General features: G+C 38.8%; 2 protein-coding genes across 2 annotated transcripts in view; both read right to left on the minus strand.

Moving 5' to 3' along the window:
• Positions 1-12,992, minus strand: part of ap1m3 (adaptor related protein complex 1 subunit mu 3) — a 44,700-nt gene extending 31,708 nt beyond the window's left edge. Inside the window, exons 1-4 of the mRNA XM_005923920.3 lie at positions 12,766-12,992; positions 4,777-4,933; positions 4,101-4,168; positions 1,671-1,801 (exon numbers count right to left, since the gene is read on the minus strand). Coding sequence (XP_005923982.1) covers positions 1,671-1,801; positions 4,101-4,168; positions 4,777-4,933; positions 12,766-12,807 — 398 coding nt within the window. The 5' untranslated portion in view covers positions 12,808-12,992. The remainder of the gene's footprint in view (positions 1-1,670; positions 1,802-4,100; positions 4,169-4,776; positions 4,934-12,765) is intronic.
• A 775-nt stretch (positions 12,993-13,767) lies between these two features.
• On the minus strand, positions 13,768-22,634 carry cunh1orf210 (chromosome unknown C1orf210 homolog). Its single transcript, XM_005923919.2, has 4 exons — positions 22,448-22,634; positions 16,755-17,289; positions 16,365-16,550; positions 13,768-15,385 (listed from the first exon to the last, which is right to left on the minus strand). Exons 2-4 carry the CDS (start codon positions 16,801-16,803, stop codon positions 15,183-15,185), a joined length of 438 nt encoding a protein of 145 aa, XP_005923981.1. The 5' UTR covers positions 16,804-17,289; positions 22,448-22,634; the 3' UTR covers positions 13,768-15,182.
• Between the last annotated feature and the right edge of the window lie 160 nt (positions 22,635-22,794).

Here is a 22,794-nt window from a genome sequence, read left to right on the forward strand (position 1 = left end):
AGGCTGCCATATCGCGCCATCGGCCCCTCTGGCCAACACCAGTAGGCAGTAGGGTAAAGTGTCTTGCCCAAGGACACAACGACCAGGACAGAGAGCCCGGGGATCAAACCGGCGACCTTCCAGTTACAGATACGCTTCCCAACCCCCTGAGCCACGGTCCATCTCTAGTTTAAACACAAATATCAAAGAAATATACCGTACCATCCAAAAATCTTTATTCACCACTCTTTATATTTTACCTCCAAGGAGCTTTCTCTTTTGCAATAGTCCTTCAAGGCTTTCTGAGGGTTTTTCAGTTTTCTTTGGACATTGGCTGCTTTTTCACTCATTTTTAGTTCAGACGTGGACATTTTTGGAAAAAAAATTTTCTTTTGCACATAACTGAGGGGATGAATCAGTGTTGTGTCTTAATATTAGAGATGGCATGATACCACTTTTTTATGTCTGATACTGATATCATAAATTTGGATATCTGCCGATACCGATATGAATCCGATATAGTGTATTTTTTAATCAATAAAACTGGGTTTTTTTTGTTGAATCTAGAACAGATACCAAAGATAACACAGTTTCCCATATGGAAAAGATACATATAAATCTTATAAAGTTTGTATCTGTCTTGTATGCTTTTCATACAAGTTTCATACAAGACTGAAAACACATATAAGATCCCTTGAAAAATTATATAATGAAATCATATATGTTTTTACTATTTCTTTTCCATATGGGTTGACAGGCATAAAATGGTATCTTTGCACCAACAAGGTGATTCCCAAAGAACCACGTGCCAAAAACCTGGTATGTCTTGCCATCGTATGCAGCATCACCTCAAACAATGTGAGGAAATTGGATAAGTGGAGGACAAAACAAGAAGTGGCAGAAAAAAAAATTAAATAAAAATATCTTCAACAGACATGTCATGTCCTTAGGAAATATGAAATTCAGCAAAGACCTGAAACTGGAACTGAGAGATGAACTATTACTGTTCACTGTAGCCTCAATGGAAGAGTGGCTGCCAAGAAGCCATTTTTAAGGAAGCGAAACAGGGAATAAAGGCCGATGTATGCCAAATTACTCAAGTACTGGGCTGAAAATCAGCGACAACTGGTCTAATGAAGTGATAATCCAGATGTACAGTAAAATTCTTGGTTTAAATTTTTATCGGAATGTACAGAGGAGGACAAGAGATACTACTGTGTCTACAGTTGTCTGTAAAAAACAGTGGAGGCTCTGACATGGTTTGGGAAAGCATTTTAGTCAGTGGTGTTGGAGAGCTTGTCAGATTTTGCCATGCAATGCCATCGGAAGTTTAATTTTCAGCACGAAATTTTCAACAAAAGGCAGCCAAAATCTACAGAAGAGTTTGAATGTCCTTCAAGAAGAAATGACTACAAAGCTGCTTAAGAGAGTTCAGGCTGTGTAGAAGAATAAAGGTGGTCATACCAAATATTAACTTTTAAGCTCATTAGAATTGTATAGTATTTTTTGCCTTACTAATTGTATTTACTGTATTTCCGTCTATGCTTACATATTTCGATAAAGTGCTGACTCATTATTTATTTGAATCTAAAATGCTTCCCAGTCTGAGGTATTGTGTTTTTACACTTGAACAAACAGACGTGGCGCAATGGTTTGTGGACTGTTGTCAACTTGTGTGACATTTGTCTTACTCTTGTAGGATCTTGCTCTCAGTCGTCTGAGGGAACCCAAAATCCATCACCTCGTCCATCAGTTCGTACACCGTCACAAAGTTGTCGCGAATGCTCTCCTCCTCAAGCTCCTTAAAGTACTCCTTAAATACCTAGAAACAGAAATATAAACAGCTACTATGAAAAATCCTATGCAAGCTGCTGAGCTGTACTTTTTACATTGAGTGCACACATACTGTGGGATAGTAATAAAATACAGTAAGATTTTTATTATTATCTTTTCATATACAGTGGGGCAAAAAAGTATTTAGTCAGCCACCGATTGTGCAAGTTCCCCCACCTAAAATGATGACAGAGGTCAGTAATTTGCACCAGAGGTACACTTCAACTGTGAGAGACAGAATGTGAAAAAAAAAATCCATGAATCCACATGGTAGGATTTGTAAAGAATTTATTCGTAAATCAGGGTGGAAAATAAGTATTTGGTCAATAACAAAAATACAACTCAATACTTTGTAACATAACCTTTGTTGGCAATAACAGAGGTCAAACGTTTACTATAGGTCTTTACCAGGTTTGCACACACAGTAGCTGGTATTTTGGCCCATTCCTCCATGCAGATCTTCTCGAGAGCAGTGATGTTTTGGGGCTGTCGCCGAGCAACACGGACTTTCAACTCCCGCCACAGATTTTCTATGGGGTTGAGGTCTGGAGACTGGCTAGGCCACTCCAGGACTTTCAAATGCTTCTTACGGAGCCACTCCTTTGTTGCCCGGGCGGTGTGTTTTGGATCATTGTCATGTTGGAAGACCCAGCCTCGTTTCATCTTCAAAGTTCTCACTGATGGAAGGAGGTTTTGGCTCAAAATCTCACGATACATGGCCCCATTCATTCTGTCCTTAACACGGATCAGTCGTCCTGTCCCCTTGGCAGAAAAACAGCCCCATAGCATGATGTTTCCACCCCCATGCTTCACAGTAGGTATGGTGTTCTTGGGATGCAACTCAGTATTCTTCTTCCTCCAAACACGACGAGTTGAGTTTATACCAAAAAGTTCTACTTTGGTTTCATCTGACCACATGACATTCTCCCAATCCTCTGCTGTATCATCCATGTGCTCTCTGGCAAACTTCAGACGGGCCTGGACATGCACTGGCTTCAGCAGCGAACACGTCTGGCACTGCGGGATTTGATTCCCTGCCGTTGTAGTGTGTTACTGATGGTGACCTTTGTTACTTTGGTCCCAGCTCTCTGCAGGTCATTCACCAGGTCCCCCCGTGTGGTTCTGGGATCTTTGCTCACCGTTCTCATGATCATTTTGACCCCACGGGATGAGATCTTGCGTGGAGCCCCAGATCGAGGGAGATTATCAGTGGTCTTGTATGTCTTCCATTTTCTGATGATTGCTCCCACAGTTGATTTTTTCACACCAAGCTGCTTGCCTATTGTAGATTCACTCTTCCCAGTCTGGTGCAGGTCTACAATACTTTTCCTGGTGTCCTTCGAAAGCTCTTTGGTCTTGGCCATGGCAGGAGTTTGGAGTCTGACTGTTTGAGGCTGTGGACAGGTGTCTTTTATACAGATGATGAGTTCAAACAGGTGCCATTCATACAGGTAACGAGTGGGGGACAGAAAAGCTTCTTACAGAAGACGTTACAGGTCTGTGAGAGCCAGAGATTTTCCTATGTTTGAGGTGACCAAATACTTATTTTCCACCCTAATTTACGAATAAATTCTTTACAAATCCTACCATGTGGATTCATGGATTTTTTTTTCACATTCTGTCTCTCACAGTTGAAGTGTACCTCTGGTGCAAATTACTGACCTCTGTCATCATTTTAAGGTGGGGGAACTTGCACAATCGGTGGCTGACTAAATACTTTTTTGCCCCACTGTATCAGTGCTGAAAAGATATGTATAGGGGAAAAACAAATAGATACGCTTACACTTCATAGTCAACTGGTTAATACTGCAGTTTATTAAGACCTATTCCAATAATTTATACAATGAGCTGGTTACATTTATTCCTCTAGCAAGAAAAGAGCTGTTTGTTTATCTGGCCGTCTGCTAGCAGAATTATGCGAAACAGCTACTAGGCCATATTTCCTGAAATGTGTTGGAAAGGTAGAGGTGGAGATCAAAGAAGGAGTCTATTACAATGTGGTACCACTCCAGGTCACGTTCTTATAAATGTAAGAGTTTGGGAGGGAAGTATTCTGTGAGTGCCATTGTTGTTTTACCGTACATGTCACAAAGTACTTTGCAAGAAATACAACAAAACCCAAACCAAAAACCAAGACTGTCGGTGCAGAAACACCAACTGTTCCTGCATTTCATCAATAGAATCAAACCAAATGTATTGCCTACATAGAAAATCAGACGACTTCATAATGCAAATGCAACTTTTCCATCCTTGGAATAAAAAGTATGAACTGTAAACATCACACTCACCTGTACTATTTTATAAAGGAAGGAGTACACGAGAGCAGCATTAGCATTCTTCTTAGTGATTGCCACCACTGAAAAAAAACTGTTAAGAAACAAAGTTTTATCTACAAGAGGCAAACGTTTTTTAATCTGTTAGAAGACATGAAGCAGGCATGTTTTATTCTTTACTGGGAGTAATTATGAGACGAATGCAGCATAATTGAAAGTTAACAGAATGTGTGAGACTTTCAAGCAACTAAAAACATGGCCACAGGGTGGTAAAAGAGCTCAGCTGTGTAATGCAGTGCACTGGGAATACTACTAACAACTGGAATATGTTCCTGAATTAATAATGTGTAAGTAAGACTGAGTGTGGAATATTGAAGACAGTGAATAACACATCATAGTGAACCTGTGTTCAATTTTTTAAGTGGAGAAGCTCAGAAGCAACCTGAAACACAGGACTTCTTATAGATCTGTCCTGGAAAGATGCAATTAAGGTATATGTATTACATGCTGTAAATGATTGATGGGAGGGCTGTCACTTTGAAGAACTAAAGCAGGAATATCAGCCAGAATGGAAAACTATACTGTGGTAAAGTGGAGAATTCACATAGATATTTATAGTGTCTGCAGTGAAGGCTTCTTTTTAGCAGGCACCACAGAGCACATCACGCAGCAGTAAACTCTCTTTGGATACAGTAAAGGTTGTTGTGTTTGATCCACATGAAGTGTGCGGAGCCATGGCTGATCAGCGGCGTCATCTCAGCGTCTTCTTCTCTCTTCATCAGAATGGGCATGAACTGGTCGATCACATTTATGTCCATGTTTCCCATGTAGTTACGGCAAATCAGAACCTGGATGAGTAACATAAAGACACACAAGATACAGAGGCAGAGGATGATATTAAAGAGGACTTTGTCATTAAATATTTATAGCTTTTGGCAAAGATACCAAACCTGCACTCAAGCTTAAAGAAGCTACAGAAGCCAGTGGCTGACAAAAACCCTCTAACCTCCTGAATGGGGTTATATTTATTTTTTTCATCCTCTGTGGAAATGTGCAAAATGTGTTTCCAGCTTGAATCTCTCCTTTGTAGTTTTAATGGACTGATGGGTATCTGATCATGAATGATGAATGACCAACTTTTCAACTTGAAAGAAGAATAAGAGCAGACCTTAGCAAGGGTTGGAAGATTTCCAGGTTTGAAATGATAGCCAAGGCATGCAATGTCCCCGAGTCCTACTAGACATTTATGGTATATTCTCCTCCTTGCTGTCAATTGGCAAAAAATCAATCAATTTTAAAACCAAATTTAAAATAAATTTTCATTAATTCTTAGCCTTTCCCTTATAAAAATTCATTTTATGTCTGAAAGAAACAGTACTAAGATACTAAGTGATAATAAACTAATAAGAATTACTATCAGTTCAGATACCCATTCGCATTGATACCTTTAACCATTTATATGTTTGCAATTACCAGATAGCAACATTAGCCGTTTCTTAAGTCATCATTGAGGTTGTGGCTAGCGGATGATGTTAAAAGGTACATTGTGACAAATTTCTCCACTAGCTGTCCAAGTTCTGTTTTATTACCCCTCCCAATTCAAGTGCATAATCCTGGCTATGGTGGCCACTGTAGGACAAACAACTCTGGCTGCCATTTGTCTGCATTAAGTGTAGGCTGACAATAGTGTCCATGTCCATTTACTCAAGGCTTTAAAACTTTGTGAAAGGAGTCAAATAAGAAGAGATGAGTCAGTGAAAATTAGCACTGCTGTAGGCTCATAGCACTGTTAGCTGCTATTAGCCTAGTGTTAGTGAAACTTTGGTTGAAGTGTATCTAATGTTGTTGGACTCTGTTCCTTAGCAAATAAATGCAAGAGTGAAAAAATTAAAGGGTTTATTGGAGGGATTTTTAGGACACTCAAACCCAACATAAAGCAAAATGTTAGTTTGTAACCAGCTATTGTTGTTTAGCCAATCTACTGATAATAAGCAATTGGTATAATATCAAGAATAGATAGGCATGGTTAAGCACTTTTTTGTGTATTAGAGCCCCAGTTTAGAAAATATGGCTTGAAGTTAGAAGGAAGAGGATACGTTTTTCATCAGATGATCAGTAAAGAAAAGTGCAAAGTCGTGAGAGGCACAGTACTACCTCAAACCACCTATAAATATTATTGTCCTTTTTTTGGGGGGGGGGGGGGGGGGGGGAGGGGTTGGCACCACGTTACTGTACTCAAATCATTCTTTACCAAAAAAAAAAAAACCTATTGATTTCTTTGTCATTTTTTCCTTCCTCCTTTATTTAAAAAAAGGTGTCAAATATTGAGTATTTTCCTGGGTATCGGTATCAAGTTTTAAATTCTAGTATCACGACAACTCTATTCATCACTATATACCCGCAACACTAATAGCACTTCCATCACTCACAGACACACTTTTAAACAGTTGCAAATTGGAAAATGTGCAAACACACATCTAACAGACCTTTCCCAATGTGAACCTTGAGTCCTCCTCTTTGTCAGTGACTCAACAACCATCGAAAAAGAGCTGGAACCGGTTTGTAATAAAAGGCGGGTGTGAGCTTACACACCCACCACAGCTACTAATCTAGTTAAGTGAGTACATGTTTGTGATTGAACTTCTAAAAGTAAAAAATGAAAAAATTATGACTGCACATATTCTGTTTTTTGGGGGGTTTTTTCAGACCACTGTCACAAGAGATCCTGATATATTGACTTTGCTTTAGTTGACTTTATAAGCCAATTTGCTACATCTACACAAGACACAGTGTCTACTTTGTGAAGGAAAAAAAACTCCACTGTGGACACAATGAAAATAAAACACAGCATGAAAAAGAACAATATGTGACTGAACCAAGAAAAAGATGACCCAGAAACTCTTCTTACACTGTTGTAAGTCAAGGATTTAAAATGATGACAAAAGTGTGCACGTTCATATCACACAAGTGCAGTTTTAAACTATGTTTGAGAACATTTTTCAGATCTGTTCTATATTACACACTGGGGGGTGGGGTGTAATTGTATCAAGGTCTGTCTTGAGACTTAAGGCTGAATGTTGTAACATCTCCAATCAGCATGCGATGCTAGTCACAGATATGACAAGACTTGCTTCATTCAGCCCAGAGAAAGCACCACACCTCCTAATTTTAATGAAAACATACATACACACGCACACAGACACACACACAGACAAACATAACAAGATGAGTTAGCAGTCTTTCTAGTCTCCGGATGCACACGGTGAAATGAAGAAAGAGATCAAAGCTTGTACGCTTCAGGGATCTAGATGGCAAGCATACACACATGCACGCACACACACACACACACACATGCATGCACGCACACAAACACAAAAAGCTTCCCATCTTCTTTAATAGAGGAGCCTCTGTTGCACAAAGGTCACAAAGGGGCAGATGCAACAAAGACAGGAGGAAATAAGAAATAAAAAAAGGACATTCCAGCAAAGTAAAGTAATCTGGGGGAGAAGAAGGATATGAACAGGCCACTGATCAGATTCTATGAGAGGAGAACACACACAGGCAACAGTTCAGAGGTGACCAGACAGAGAGTGAGCTATAGGCAAGTCTATATCAAAAAAGAGCTGCAATATTGAAAGCCCATGGAAGAGTGTCCTTTGAATTGCCAGTTTTAAAAATCACACCTTGATGGAAAAAACACCAGCACACATATGTTCCAGACTTGACTCAACAGCAGGTTAACTATGTGGTGGTCATAATCATTTCTGGTTACCGCATCAAAAAGGGGAATAATTAATTACTTAGTCAACATCTGCTGAGTCCAGCATTTTTGATTTGATAATTCACTTATTTTCTTTGTTTTACATATAACAGTATCAATTTCTAATTGAAAAAATTGAAAAAATAAAGTACAAACAGCCCAATATATAACACTATAACACTTGCCTCCTACTGCACTTACAATGGCATATAGAACATGTGGACCGCAAAGAAAAGGCCACTAACATCGCTGGCCGTACACAACCAATGTGCACATACTTGACAAGTTGGCTGAAGTTAATTTCTATTTGAGACAATAAATCAATAAAAGACCAAGAAAGTTTATCACTCTTTTCATTTACTGTGATGAGCTGTGACGAGTTTCTTATTGACTGCTTTATCCACCAATTTTCCTCTGTGTAATTCTCTCTTTTAGTGCATTGATGTCCACCTTTAAAAAAACAACACAAAAGAAAACCCACCTAAATTGCATCTGAGAGACATTTCACATCATCCGATTATGATGATTCTGAAAATAACTAGTCTGTGATAACAATAATGGTGACAATCATAAGAATGACTTGTAAAAACTTTTATATCACCTTTAGGAAACGGAAGTGTCAACATATCACTGCCGTGCCACTCTGGTTCAAACGTGTGTCAGTTAAACTCATATTTCCAGAAAAACAAGCAGTGCTGCACTGTTTTCAGCAGAGAACCAATCAGTTAGCATATTTCATGCCCCAAAGCAAAGCACAGCTACTTAATAATCCAGGTCTCTTTAGAACCAAGTGGGAATGTATCCCTTTCAAGTTAATCCGCAGTAGTGTCTGCTTAAAGTTTGGGAAGTTTTGCTGGAATATCAACGTGCATCACAAATATTTTTTATATCTAATTGTTTTAAATGGCATTCAACTGTGACAGAGAGCTAAAAATCTTTATGTAGAACTTAGTTAAATTGTTTCAAAACCAAGAAATGTTGTTTTGTTCAGTGGGAACAAAAGGAAAAAACTAAAAAGGAATTAAGAACAATGGAAGCATAATATAAAAACTGAAGTATAAAATACAGCCAATTAGCCCTATTATAAACTGAATTACATGTGCTGATCCATTCTTTGTTTAATCTACAAGACAAAAGGCAATTCTTGGCATTATAATTGGCTTTTACCAGCACAACAAAGTATTATATATTAAAACCATCAGTGGTCTTAAAAAATAAATAAATGAAATAAAACATAATCAGCCGGGGAAAATCGCTGTGGGGATTTGATGGGAGTTTGTTACTGGGTCACACAAGCCAATCAATGACTGTTTTCAATGTTTGAAATCAATAGAAAGCACTCACTGCTAACCTCTAAAGAAACATGGCAACAGACACCCCTCGCTGGGCCGTATGACTGGAAGGCAAACAGGAACAAAACAAAAAAAACAAGAACAGTTTGTGTCACCCATCAACCCTCTTGTAAATTTCACTAAGCCCACTAAATTCAATCTGACTATGAGATAAATTCCTGTACTAAAATAAATTTCTATGTAGAAAATGTTGAATGACATTTCAAAGCTGCTAGTAGTTAACAGTACACAACTTGTAGCTGAAATAATGAACCATTGAAAAGTACAAAAATACACCACTGAGTTGGTCCATCAACTGCAACCATTAAATATTGTTAATACTCAAAGGGCCTCGAGAAGGGGGCTTGTTGCAGCTGCAGCATTCTTTGTCCAATAAGACTAAGTCTACAGTGGCAGCTCTATCAAACTCGTACTTCTGCTTAGCTGGTACAGTGTTTACTATATTAATCACAGTTTAGTGTGTCAGCATGCTAATATGATACCCAACACAAGCAGATGATGATGAGAATGTCATTTGTTTTGGATCTAAATAAGTGACTAAATTACAAATGTGATCTAGCTGTAAGTCAGTCCACAAACTGTTACACTGTTAGCAAAATGTGTATTACCCAAGTCATGCACATTCATCCTCTAAGGTCATGGAATCTATCTAAAACAATCTGAAGGTGATCCCTCCAGTAGTCTTTTCTGCCTGCATATTCTCCCTGTGCTTGCATAACCTTTTTCTGGGTACTCTGGCTTCCTCCCATGGTCCAAAGACATCCATGGGTTAGGTTAACAGGCAATTCTAAATTGGCAATAGGTGTGAAAGTGAGTGTGAATAGTTGTCTGTCTCTCTTTGTTATTCCTGCAAAAGACCGGTATCCAAGGTGTGCAGGGTGTAACCTTCCCCAAAATCATTACTCTTAGTGGGTGCCAGTCATAGAGGATGTGATGTATGGATGGATGGACAGATGGATAAATCAACCAGTATGAAAATAATTAAATTGGGATTCATGGTGGACGCAATTAAATTAAACAAATTAAACAATTAAACAAAAAGCTAATCAAAATGAGTCAGTCTTCTAGAAAGGTTTTGCACATTACCATTATGATGTTGATGAATGTGCATTGTCCAACATAATTGAATATATATTACACAAACTAAGAGCTGTAGCCCCTTGAGCAAATATACTATATGTCTGAAGATGTTAGCCTCCAGCTATTGGAATCTGCCATTACTCATTACAACCCAAAAAGTCAGCTTGAGCATGTTCGCTCATTAAAAATTCTATTGGGAATCACAGAGAACAAATGATGCCATGCTGATTTCAATAGCCTGACATTTAGGTCTACCCAGCAAGTGCAGTCTAGCGCCCATGAGGAGGCACCGAGGGCTTGGGGTAGGTTGGCACACTTGAAAACACAAAAATGCTACAGACTTCTGCAGTAGCAATAGTTCAAAAGGTCTATGGATTTGTACAGTTAAGCAGGTTACCTATGTATCCATAACTGCTTTGGGTTAATGACTACAACCTTAATATTATTTTTTTTTATCTACAGTGTCACTGGGACTGTTCTCATGCTTTTTTCCATCTCAGATTTGTTTCACAATTTTCTGCTACAACAGAGGACCTCATCTAGTCAGGGCAGAGAGAGGGTGAAGACTGAAGGCAAAGAGATACTACTGATTTGCCTCAGGGCAGAGATAGATGGATAGATTGCAAGAGAGGGAAAGAGAAAACCTTTATTCTGTACGATAAGACATCCAGGCAACGACGGGACTGATCCTTCTCCCTAATGGGTAATGTTGTCAAGCATATAAGGCTTCTTCAGCAATTCTTTTTTTTTTGGCCCCACATAAATTAACTCTACAAGCTAATAGAGTCATATGAAGTAGTAAGAAATTGTAGAAATACTTAAAAAAAAAATACAAAAATTAATGAAAGCAGCAAGTACTGCGTCATTTATGATCCTCATGACTTTCAGTATCATTTCAACAAACACTGTTTCATTGTCCTAAGAATAAGTTACGGTTAGAGAAAATGCATGGTGAAGATAGTCTTATCCTTTTAATGAGTTATTGGGGTCATTTATAATTCCAGCTGTATATTTATATGTAACATTGTGATATTTATAATCCTAAAAATGTTTCCCACTGTGAATGTGTACAGCTTTTCATAGTGTTTTTCCGGGAAATAGGCTGCCGGTGGGGCAAGGATAATGGAAAGGTCTTTTCCAGGCTCATCAACAGACCCTAAAAACAAATATATATATTTATGCATAATTTTTTAACCATTTTTGGCAATATTGCTTTTTCAAAATTATTTTATCATTACTTTCCACTTTAATCACCACATTTTAATGTTTTACAGTGGAGCACAGCTATTAGGTCTAGAGTAGCAGGAGCCCTGAAACTAACTCCAATCCTCTTGCAGAAAAATCACTGTAAAACTATAATTACATTAAACCATTTTAGAATAGCTGTCATAGATAAAGGAGAGAGTATATTTACAACAAACACAATAGGAAGTCTATACAACATAATAGGGTCAGAATTTACCACACTCTGTCATTTTAATCACTAAAATAGTTTGGTCAGGTGGTAGACCAAGCCTAGCATTATGGTTACAGATACTTGTTACTTGTTTTGTCTAACTAAACTTACACACATGTTAGAACTGAAACACTTAAATCAGGTGTTTCAGTATTCTGGTAAGATGATCAACATAAAAATAAGTATATTTTTTGCAAAAATAATAAATAAACTTGAGACTTGTCTCCTAATGTGAACGTTAGCTGGTTTTCTCAGGCTTTTACGAGAGCAAACCAAAACAGTGATGGGTTTGTAAGCTACCCAAACAAACTAGATCAACTAAAAACATCACATTTTGCTGTGGGTAGTTGCTTTTTATGACATTTATGGTTGAAATTATTAGATTGGACTGATTAAGGTTATGTAATAATAATAACATCAAATAAGTATTCATGAAATACATAAAAGTGACAAATCCTTACTTTTAGGACTGCAGATTTTTTGTAATTATCTAAGTTAACTGATGAGTACAAATTTACAAATAAATGACATTTTCACCTTGAGATCACTAACCCTCAAGCATTTCACTTGAGTTTGTCTCTTAAGATGTATTTCTAATGTATGTCATCTTCATGTCCACTCACATATCCCCATTATTTTAAACTAACCACTGTACGGTTTATTGCATGCCATGTAAGGGCTGCCCAAGGTAAAGTTTTAGACCTCGAAATAGGACACATCACGTACAATAAAGGCTGCATCGCTGCACAAGAACAAGCCCTCTGTGTATACTGAACATTGGTGAAACGAGTTTGACAAGTTGAGCTTCTCTTCCTGTCTGCTCTGTACGGGTGGTTCAGAGTTAAATTAGGAAAGAGTTTTCGACAAAGAAAAGTGTATGCGGCATGTGATGTACAGCTGCAGATTACGCCAATAAAAATGAAAATATCCTGTGCGACTTTCTCCCCCCCTTTTTTGGCAAACTGACTATCTTGAGGCAGGTGCTGCGTTGATAATGTCAACTTCCTCACCAACAAGTCGCCACAAACTTACCTTTCCCTTCAGGTCCAGGATAAATATCGCTGACGCCGACATCTTCACGGAGAAAAATCCTCGAGAACAAGAAGTAGGCTAAATAATATCTGGGTCTACTGTAAGATATGGGTCACTTGAGTGGAATACGATTCGCTCCCATCATCCTCTTTCCTCCTCTCCTCCACACTGGACAGTCAACGCGTTTCGCTGCAACTCGCTGCTTTTCCGGATCGTAGCATCAAGCTAGCTACTGTCACGGAAATACGACTTCCGGCTATTTTCTTTTTAAATAAATAACTCCAAATACCTTAATCAAATCATATTTTAATGTTTCTGTTCTTCATAAATAATACATTCAGTGGCACATTACTTTAAAAATAGTAATGGTTTCGTTTTTTCTACTCCCACAGCCCACAATAATTTTGCAGGAATAGGCTGATTTACATTACTGTGACATTAAGACGATCTATATCTATAGATTAAACAGCGTAAAAAGAAGTTTAACCTTTTCTGAATGAAAGGAAAAGTGATGATTAATGGGAGTGGTAATATTATTATAAGTATTATTTAGTTATTATTTTTTCTTGATTTTTGGCATGGTAGTGATGGGTGCGTGGGTGGGGGGTTTCTAAGACATGAGACACACCCATCATAGCAAACGACGTTCCATTATCCATTTATTTTGAAGGCGAGATCGTCTTTTTCCGGTTTCGGTGTCAACTTTACACGCCGCGTTTCCGGGTGCCTCGGCTGACAGCTTCACAGACCTGTCAGCCCCTCTCATCATCGGCGTCGTCTCCTGGGATCCGAAGCGCTGCAGGCCTCTGCTCGAGGCGCACTTTCAGGCGTTATTATGGTTGTTTATAGCATCGTCGCAAAGTTTAAATGGACAGGTGAGTGTAATGATTCCACTCTGTGTCCAGTGAGACAAGCAAAATACACAAATTAATGGTGGAGAAATAGCCCTCAGAAATAACCCCGACAGATTTCAGTTGAAAATACATGACAATGCAGCAAGGGTTTCACTTACAGGTAGATATTTATTGAGGTCTAGCTGACTTTGTGTACACATCTCAGTGCAGTTTCTTAAAAACAGGATTCAAAAGGTTGAAAAGTAACTGCAAGTACTGCTTATGATATATGTGAGCTGCAGTACAATTTAATTTAAAAAAAAAATGACTGTGGCAGATTTAAAAAAATAAAATAATAATAATAATAATAATAATAATAATGTACCGTAACAGCACAAATGAATGATATGACTCTTGTAATTTTCTTGTAAGGCAACATCCAAAACCATACAATTATTACAATGAAAGTCAGAAAAAACATTTTAAAAGAAAACGGTGCAAGTGTTGTACCGTACATGGTACTTAAAGTACTCTCACTGAGCAAAGCAATGTATGCTCTTGTTGTCAGTCTTACTTAATTATGGCTATGCGTCGGCATGCGATTAATTAATTAATTAATAATCAGTGCTATCAAATCAAATCAAATCAAGTAATCAGTTAATCAGCTAAAAAAAACTGGCTTAGCTATGTTTCCCACACCAAATGCAGCTTTGCATGAGAGGCGTGAGAGGAAGCTGTACATCTATACTGTGTTACACTAAGGCCTCACAAATTAGGCAGCTTGTCACTAATCAGTCACTGATTCAGCTATGACCTGAGGCCATTCGAGTAAAGGGGGAATAGAACTCAGCACACTCTCAAATATACCAATGAAGAGAAATAAACGGAGTTCTGGAATGGGGGAAAAAATCTTTGAAATGATGCTGAGATAATTGAGAATTTTGAAAGGACAAGTGATCAAGAAAATCGTATGAAGCTGATATCAGAGACTGGCAAAGAATTATGAAAAAAGCTAACTATCCCTGCTAACAGGAAAAATAGTAGCTTTTGAAGCTGAAGGCGTACTTCCTATTTTTCTTTTTTTTAAACAGGGTATACTTCCTTTTTTTTTTACAAAAAAACAAAACAAAAACAAAGGTGTATTTCCCTTTTTAAAAAGGTGTACCTACGTTTTTTTTAAAGGTATACTTACATTTTGTTTGGTTTTGTTTGGTTTTTTTTAAACAAAATTTACTTATTTTTTTAATGGGAGATTTGTTCAAGTACATTTTCAAAAATCCAGCAGTTTCCATGATATGTGTTTGTAACGCAAGCCTATTCTCATAAGAACATGTTGAAATGTTCTCCCACACTGAGAACTACTGCCATGATAATGCGCTTGACATCAGGATATTCCTTTCCAAGCTCTCCAGAAATAATGGATTTTTTTTATCTTTATGCATCTTATCAGTTGTTAACCAAGGATCAGTTTTTGAGATAGAAACTATGAAAACCCATGGAAAAGGATCAGATGGAGTGAAACGGATAGCTCACTTCTGGCCCAAATACCAGAACAGTGGTTCAGAAGGTGTGGAGACATCCCTTCTAACCAATGCTAAACTCACTGTCATAAATCTCTTCCTCCGTGTCCTCTTCTATGTTCTCGGCCGCTCTCTCGGCCCTCTGTCTCTCACTTGTCGGGATATAGTTGTCCTCAATGAAGCCGTCGTCATCCTCCTCGCTCACTGGAGGCATACAGTGAGGGTGCATTCCACGTCCTCCGTGCATGGTAAACCCCACTTCCAGGCCTGAAAACAATGAGAAAAGAAGAAGAGAGCAAATAAAAAAAACCCACAGCCAAGAATCATTAGAAACCAAGTCCGGTAAGTCATTCTGTCCAACCATGTTATCAGCATTTGCAAATATAAAAAGACTCGCCGAGTAAGTCAACAGAGCGCAGACGGCTTTGGATTTGAGGTATCAATTTCTATGAGCTCTTAATTGCTGTATTAGCTCTTAAAGACACAGTTCTTCTAAACAGAAGATCTCCTGCAGCCTAATAAAAGCCTAATAAAAGATTTTCAAAAGATAATTGTGCAGTCTGGTTTTGCTTCAACTGTAAGTCAGCATTTCTCATTTTTGGAAACATTATGCAAGCTATTTGCCTGGACATGGCATCTGAAGTACAAAAATTAATTGTGCCCGTGTTGTTATGTGTTCATTGGCTTAGATGATATTTTCATTTCTACTTGGAGGCAGTTCAATGCACTGTGAACACAGCACTGGACACTGATCTCCAGTAGTGTTTTTGTCTTTTTAAACTCAGATATTTAGTCATTGTTGTGCTGCGTTTTGGTCTCCCTTAGCTTCTAAGGACTGCTTCTGTTTTTATCTGCTTTTAATTTCTGACCATCTACAGGAGCTGGTTGTTTATTTTGTCCACAAGCAGCAGGGCCGGAAAACAAAGACAATGAGCTGGAAACCACTGTAGCGCTAACACTAACTGCAGAGGTAGCCTATAATTCCTGTCATTCATCATACACATAATCTTTTGGTCTATTGTTGATTTAAAAAAAAATGCTTTAGGCTGTGACAAAGCACACTATGAGCACAAGTACACTTTTTTCATATTGCTATTTTTCTTGTGTAATGCTTTCTTATCCAATCTGTTGCATGAATTTATAGATGTTAAATGTACTCTGGGCATTGGCTCAGCTTTCGGTTTTGAACATACAAACAAATGTCAGCATGCAGTAATCTCTAAAATTGAATTCATAAAAAGCAAACCTGATGGGTCACAGTGGCTAATAGAATCACTCTCCCTCAGCCGCGTGTGTCTGTAGCTCGCCAGGAAGCGCCGAAACACCTGATATTTAGCCATAATGGCAATAATAACAGTGACCAAGATGGCTGCGACGAGGACGGCCACGAAGAACTCCCAGCTGTGACCGGTCTGTTTGGCTGTCAAAGTGTCTGTAAGAGAAGACAAGGAGTCCCATTCCAGTTAATCAGTGTGGTTTTGAGGTGGCACAACTGTGGAAAGAACCCAGATACCCGCATTAAGCTTCAACTATGGGGAACTGTATTTACTGTCTTCTGCCGTTAGAGCAGATGCAGAGACAAATTTCCTGCTGATAAACGTTCTATCTGACATTACTAAAACAACTGAACTCTTACCATTTTTTGCTGCTGTTGGTAAAGCTGTGTCATTTAGTGATGGTTCCATTTAGCTTTGCCTCTTATTTGTACAGCCTCTTCTAGAAAGAGACCTCCACTTTGTAGTTCAGTTTGCTTCTTGATGAATGAGGCTTTCCTCTTGCTTTGTGGCACCATTAACTCAAGCGTGAAACCATGGACTGCAGGCGTGTCAAACACATATGTCACTCTCTTTCTACAAGAGCCAGCAGACCCTTGAACTCCTTTTAATTGAAGCTGGCACTTTTCAGTGGTTTGTGTTATATTGCCTTGATCTAATTAAAGCCACTGTAGGATTCAGAAGTGATGTTGTAGGGCTGGCATCTCCCCAGATGAGGGAGTTAGTTGTCTGTTGACTAGTGAGGAGTTTAACTTTCAGAGCGCCGCTTGGCGGCAAGGTTGAGTGACTGGGGGGAGGCCTCAGTTCAGCACCAGCTGAATGGTGCTGGTATCGTAATCGGTTTATGCATGCAATGAAATATGAGCTACAGACCTCTTGCTGTAGTTACATATGGATCTGGAGAAAGTAGAAAAGAGAAGAAAAGAAGCATGAATATTTTTATTTTACACACTTTCCTACAAAGGCATCTTACAAAACTGGGGAAAAAAGCTCCTCAGTTATGTAGATTACCAGTAAACGATACCCATGTGCATTGGTGCTTTGAAATCTTTGTGGCATTAAATGCATATTTCATAACTAAGCCACACAAAACCAAACTGAACAATCAAACGGCTTAAATATTTCACTAAGTATCTATGGAGAGTGAGTGTTTCATCATTAAAGGAAGCTCTTTTAAAGGTTCTTTTAAATACTGAAATTATCACTCAGCACGGGCTGTCAGGAAATCAGGAGGATATCATGCACAATAGGAAAAGTGTGTCACAAACAGGAAGTCCCACATACTGTAGAACCCTTCCTTTATGCTACACAAAACACTGGCAAAATGAGTCATCTGTGAGTGTGTGTGTGTGAAGGAATCTTAACTTCGCATGTTTAACAGCTTCCTACAAAACTTCAGACTTAATGGGCAAGAAGATCTTACATTTGTTGTTTATTATAGAAAAATTAAAATGGAATTTCATGGAAAATCAGTGCTGAGAGGAAATTCCATCTAATTTGAGCCACATGGGAAAAGTGCAGCATCTTGGGACTTCACTTCCATTTGTGTTGTGTAGCAAAAAGAAATGGGGAACAGCCTGCCTAGTTTGGCTGAAAGCCAGAACTCTCTACTGATGTCTGCAAAGATCGCAATTTTTTAAAGCGATAAAACAAATCTTGCTTTTATGAAATGAAACAAACACATTATTAATACACGTGTGATCCTCCCTGACAGAGCCAGAATCGGCGTTTCCACCCACTTTTTCCCCCAAAAATTAGCTAACCAGCTGTCAAATGTATCATCATATTTCCAGAATTGGCAACGCACACTGGATTATAAACCCCCGTGTTCTGCTTACATTCAGGAACTCGCTTGTTCCACTTGTTGTATTTTGTTGACAGTAGCATATCAGCGATGTTCTTAATGCAAATACAAACCTGTCGTCCACAAGAGAACCTTTATGCACAGCTATTTGCAAAGTAGACTCATATTTGCATGCACAGCACTACGGGCTGACCCCCTGTATTTACACTGGAGCTGCAAAAATGCAGTCAAATAAGTTTTGCTCTTGTCCGTGATGTCCATTCTTAACTGTTTTTTACTAGGACCTACAGTATATGTTTATGTTTGTGATCTAGATTTTAGATCATAACATTTTTTATTTTTTTATTTTTTTTTGGGGGGGGGGGTTGCTAAAAACCTTTATATTGACTGTAGATAGATTTATAGCTCACTATAAATATAGAAATGTGTCTTAGTTAAATAAAAGAAGCAACACTGTATTGACACTTTACATCACAAGGCAATTGCCCTTTGCCTGTTGGAAGGCAGTCTTGTTTCCACATAATCACTGTGTCTCAGATGGACTACAGTTACTCTCATACAGATTAGAAAAGGTTTGCAAGTATTGCCACCAAATTTATAATTGCAGACAAATTGTCATAACATTCCAGTTGATCTGGGTAGGTTTGCACTGATGAGCACAGCTTGTCTGCGATGCATCTATCTGCACAGCCGGTTCTCACTCCCGACGCGTAATATACCGACGATTTGTCATGTCCGGAAGCGTTCCATGGGAACGGGAAAGGTGATATCGTGGATGAAATCGAATAGAATGACGCTCCTACGGTAACACACGTTCCAGCTGTGCAATTCAGCCCTAACCATGACCACCACCTTAATCATGTTAGATAGTGTTTTCCAAAGCGATTTAAGTAAAATAAGTGTACATGTGTAGATTCATTTCAAAAGGTTCTCATGTTTCCTAGTTTTTCTGAACTTGTAATATAGGGACGTGTTGGGTGGCCAAAAGGGTAATACACCGACGATTTGTCACCTAGCGTTTAATGTTACACTTTGGGAGTTGTTCTGCAATAGATGCATCGCAACCGCTTGCCAACCTCTTGGATTCTGGGTGTATTCCTATATAAAAACATGGTTGATAAGCACCTATGCTATTTTGTAGTTAAATCGTTGTCTTGCAGGGGCTACCTCTCTTTTTGTGGGCAAGTTAATGTGAATGTGAATTTCTATTTTCTTATACAACAACAGATTTGTTATTTTTATCACATTGCCACAGATGAACCACTGTTTACACTAGTGTGACTGTAGAAAAAGCAGTTAAGTGGCAGTAAAAAAAATCAACATGTAAACTGTAACTGTTATAACATCTAAATTAATTTTTGCAAACCAAACTGATGCATCTTGGTTTGGTTTGCAAATTGGCTGGACTGATTTATAGACAGCAGTGATGGGAAGTGCTGGAGTAGTCATGAATATTGCAGCCTGATTTTATTCAGAAGGCTGACCCACTGAAATTAGGCCTTAGTGACTGGGTGACCTGCTCCGCCACAGTTCACAGGAAGAGCGCAGAACATTGGTTCTCACAATGTGACAACTATGACTTTGGTTTTTATGACTTTGTTCCTGTACCAGCTTCATAAAAAAAGTTCAAATCAACTATGGTTTATAAAGATGTAAAGACAAATTTACAGTGTCTTTCTTTCCCCCAAAATAGTGGTGGTTGTTTTAAAGGGCATGCTTAAAATTTCTTGTTCGCTTTCTTGGCTCTGAGGTGATTTTTCACAGCAAGAGAGCTCCAGCTCCTTAGCTGTGGCCATTAGGCGACTTCCCCTTCATCTTCTTAGGCTATTCTCTTCAGCAGTGTTGGCTGTAAACACACCGACAGAGCTGCCTTTATCTCTTCCCGTTCTGTCCTCACACAGGCGTAGCAAAACATACACATCAACCCGGAGCCAAGAATATGTGTGTCAGAGTGTGACTGCGCACTGCCGCAGTACATTTGTTTGTGCTTGTATGCGAAGTTGCGTCTGTGAAAAAGCTGCATTTGCGCCTGTGTTTGAATATCACTCTCAAACGCAAGGAGCCAGTTTTTGCAGCCTTACTTTGTTTCGCCTCTCCAAATTGTGAGTCCAGCGTCAGTTTGTAGACGCTAATGATGGCCAGAGGGCGTGAAATGCTCTCCCTGTCATCAAACTGTGTGTGATGAGGCTCCTTTGAAAAGGCTAAATGTAAGCGGTTTGATGCTTTCAAATCTGATTACGCAACAGGAGGTGACACCAAATTATATGGTAAACTTCTTTCAACTTATGTAACAGCGAGCCAGAATCAGACATGAAAAACAGGCTTTTTGATAAGCACTTATCACAAAAATGGATTTACTTTTCAGCTCACACTTTACGCTATCTGCCTGGCTGAAATAATCACCAATATTTATATTCAAACCACAAGCCGTCCTCTGGGTGACCCTCACCCCAACAATCCACAGTGCAGCGTGCAGGCCTCCCCCTTTGCCTCTTATCCCACTGCCAAGTTTTGTATTTTTGTCTTCCTTTGTAAATGTGTGGAGGAGTCAGGCCATGCTATTGTTTGTCTGTGATGATAGGCACAAGAACTAATTGAGCAGTGGGTTTAAAAACAGCTGGCAGAGACATTGTTTATTAGCCTGATTATTTAACTCACATACTGGAAGTATGAAAGCTACGCCCTGAAAAATGATTAGTGTATTGTGCTGGCGTTGTCTAACTATACCCAAGATCATAATAGCTTAAATGAACTCGCAAATGACATGTTTGGTTTTTGTCTTTTGGTCCTGGAATAATGGCAGTGTCAACAGAGAAGCCTCAGCCACACAAAGAATAAACCCAAGCTTAGGGATGGCTAATTAAAAAGATAATAATCAACCTGCAGCAAGACCAAAAACTACGTTATTTGATATTTTAAAGTTACTTTTAACACTTCCTTAATGAAACTCCACACATTTAAAGAGGGAAATTATAGACATGTGCTGTTTAAAAGAGAGAGAGCCGTTAATGGTGTTCTTTTGTTTGGGGTAAAAACAGCAGGTGGAAAACATGTCAGTGAGTATTCAGCAAGGGTCATTCGGACACTATATGAGTAAAAGAGTTCATAAATTGTGTGCCATTTTGCCGTGACTTCATGCGAAATAAGGTAAAGGTTTGAGTAGCTTTAAGATGAGTAGCAACTACAGAGTGGGAGAAAGGGTTTAAAGGTTGTAGTGTTTGACTGTTCTCTTAAAGGTTATAATTTTACCCAAACAAATCACTGAGATAAAACATGTACCTGCTCCAAAACCTTTACATTCACCTTTGGTTAAAGGTCGGCATCAAACTCCTTAGGATCTTTGAGTTTTTATTATATCGGTTAAAATGTTTTTGCTGTTGTTGGGGTTGTTTTCTTGAGATATGAACTCTTTTAGCTGCTGTCATATGTTAAACATTAAAGTCTTCTTCTTTTTTCCCGTTTACAGTGACAGCTGGGTAAAAGCCACTAGCTAAACCTTAGCTAAAACTAAAGCTAATCCTCACCTGACTTGGCTACAATTTCTGCTGTCTCTCTTTGGCAGAGAACTTGGTGCTGACAAGTCCTACAGCTCACAGTTTACCAAGCCTGTGGTGTTTTATTCGGAGCCCGGGCTCCAATACAAACAGTATTGTAGGAACTACACACAGCAGAAATACTGCTTATTGCTTTTGTACATTTTGAAGGTGGTGCAGATGCACTCATTTTCGATGGTACAATATACTTTGAAATAATAAAGCACAGCAGTGAGCACACAGTTCTGAACCACTGTGTGCTCAGTTTGTAGGGCAGTGCAGGTCATAGAAATGTAAACACGCTTTGATATTGTGTTTTTTCTGTCTATAGAAAGAATGGCCTTCAGCTGCTGCAGCACTAAATGACTCCACTGCAGGAAAAAAAATATGTTACTGATTTCCACTGTTAATGAAAACCATATTATTTTTTTATATACTTCGGATTTTTCTGGCAATGCGTTCAGGCACGCATTGCCTGTCCTCCTCCTTCAGTCGTAACCAGTCGAGTTGTAAATAAAAGTATGTTACACTTCATGGTTTTGGAACAGCTAAATACTCCTTATTTTATTTATTTAAATTTCTCCCATTGTGATATTGTTGCACAATATTCAGATATAATTCCTTGTCTCAGTTCACAACCAAACCAAAACACATATCCCAGTGTGTGGAAGACACTGGCTACCTCTCTCTTCTACAAGCTGTTGATTTAAAGCCTTACCTGGTCACCTGTCAGAGTAGATCTCCGTGGCTCGCACATTTCATGTCGACCTTAGCCACATTTTCTCCTGCCTTCCCTATGAAATGGAGAAATGTTATGCAAAGGTTGAGCGAGGTGTGCTCAGCAGCTGCTTCCGAGAACATCCAGTTAATAGGTAACTTTGTAACTAAGGTACGCTCTCTCTCACTCCCGCCTCCTGCCTCTTTTCTGGCCAATGGCACGGCTGACCTGGATGGAGCCAATGTTGTTGTTTTTGCACTGCCAAACCAGGAAGAGGTAGAATTTGACTTATGAGCTGTATTCATATTTTCTTTATATGTAAATACCCACATACAGGTGCAACTATA

Source organism: Haplochromis burtoni, unplaced genomic scaffold (assembly GCF_018398535.1).
Source record: "Haplochromis burtoni strain Fernald_Lab_line unplaced genomic scaffold, NCSU_Asbu1 Contig_53, whole genome shotgun sequence".
Lineage (NCBI taxonomy): Eukaryota > Metazoa > Chordata > Actinopteri > Cichliformes > Cichlidae > Haplochromis > Haplochromis burtoni.

What these genes read in the sequence shown, in the direction of transcription:
- cunh1orf210 (XM_005923919.2), bottom strand. Translation starts at nt 16,803, where the DNA reads ATGGAACCATCACTAAATGACACAGCTTTACCAACAGCAGCAAAAAAT. An exon ending in ACCAACAGCAGCAAAAAATG is followed by an intron (nt 16,551 to 16,754) that starts GTAAGAGTTCAG and finishes CTTCTCTTACAG; the next exon opens with ACACTTTGACAGCCAAACAG. An exon ending in TAGCCACTGTGACCCATCAG is followed by an intron (nt 15,386 to 16,364) that starts GTTTGCTTTTTA and finishes CATTGTTTTCAG; the next exon opens with GCCTGGAAGTGGGGTTTACC.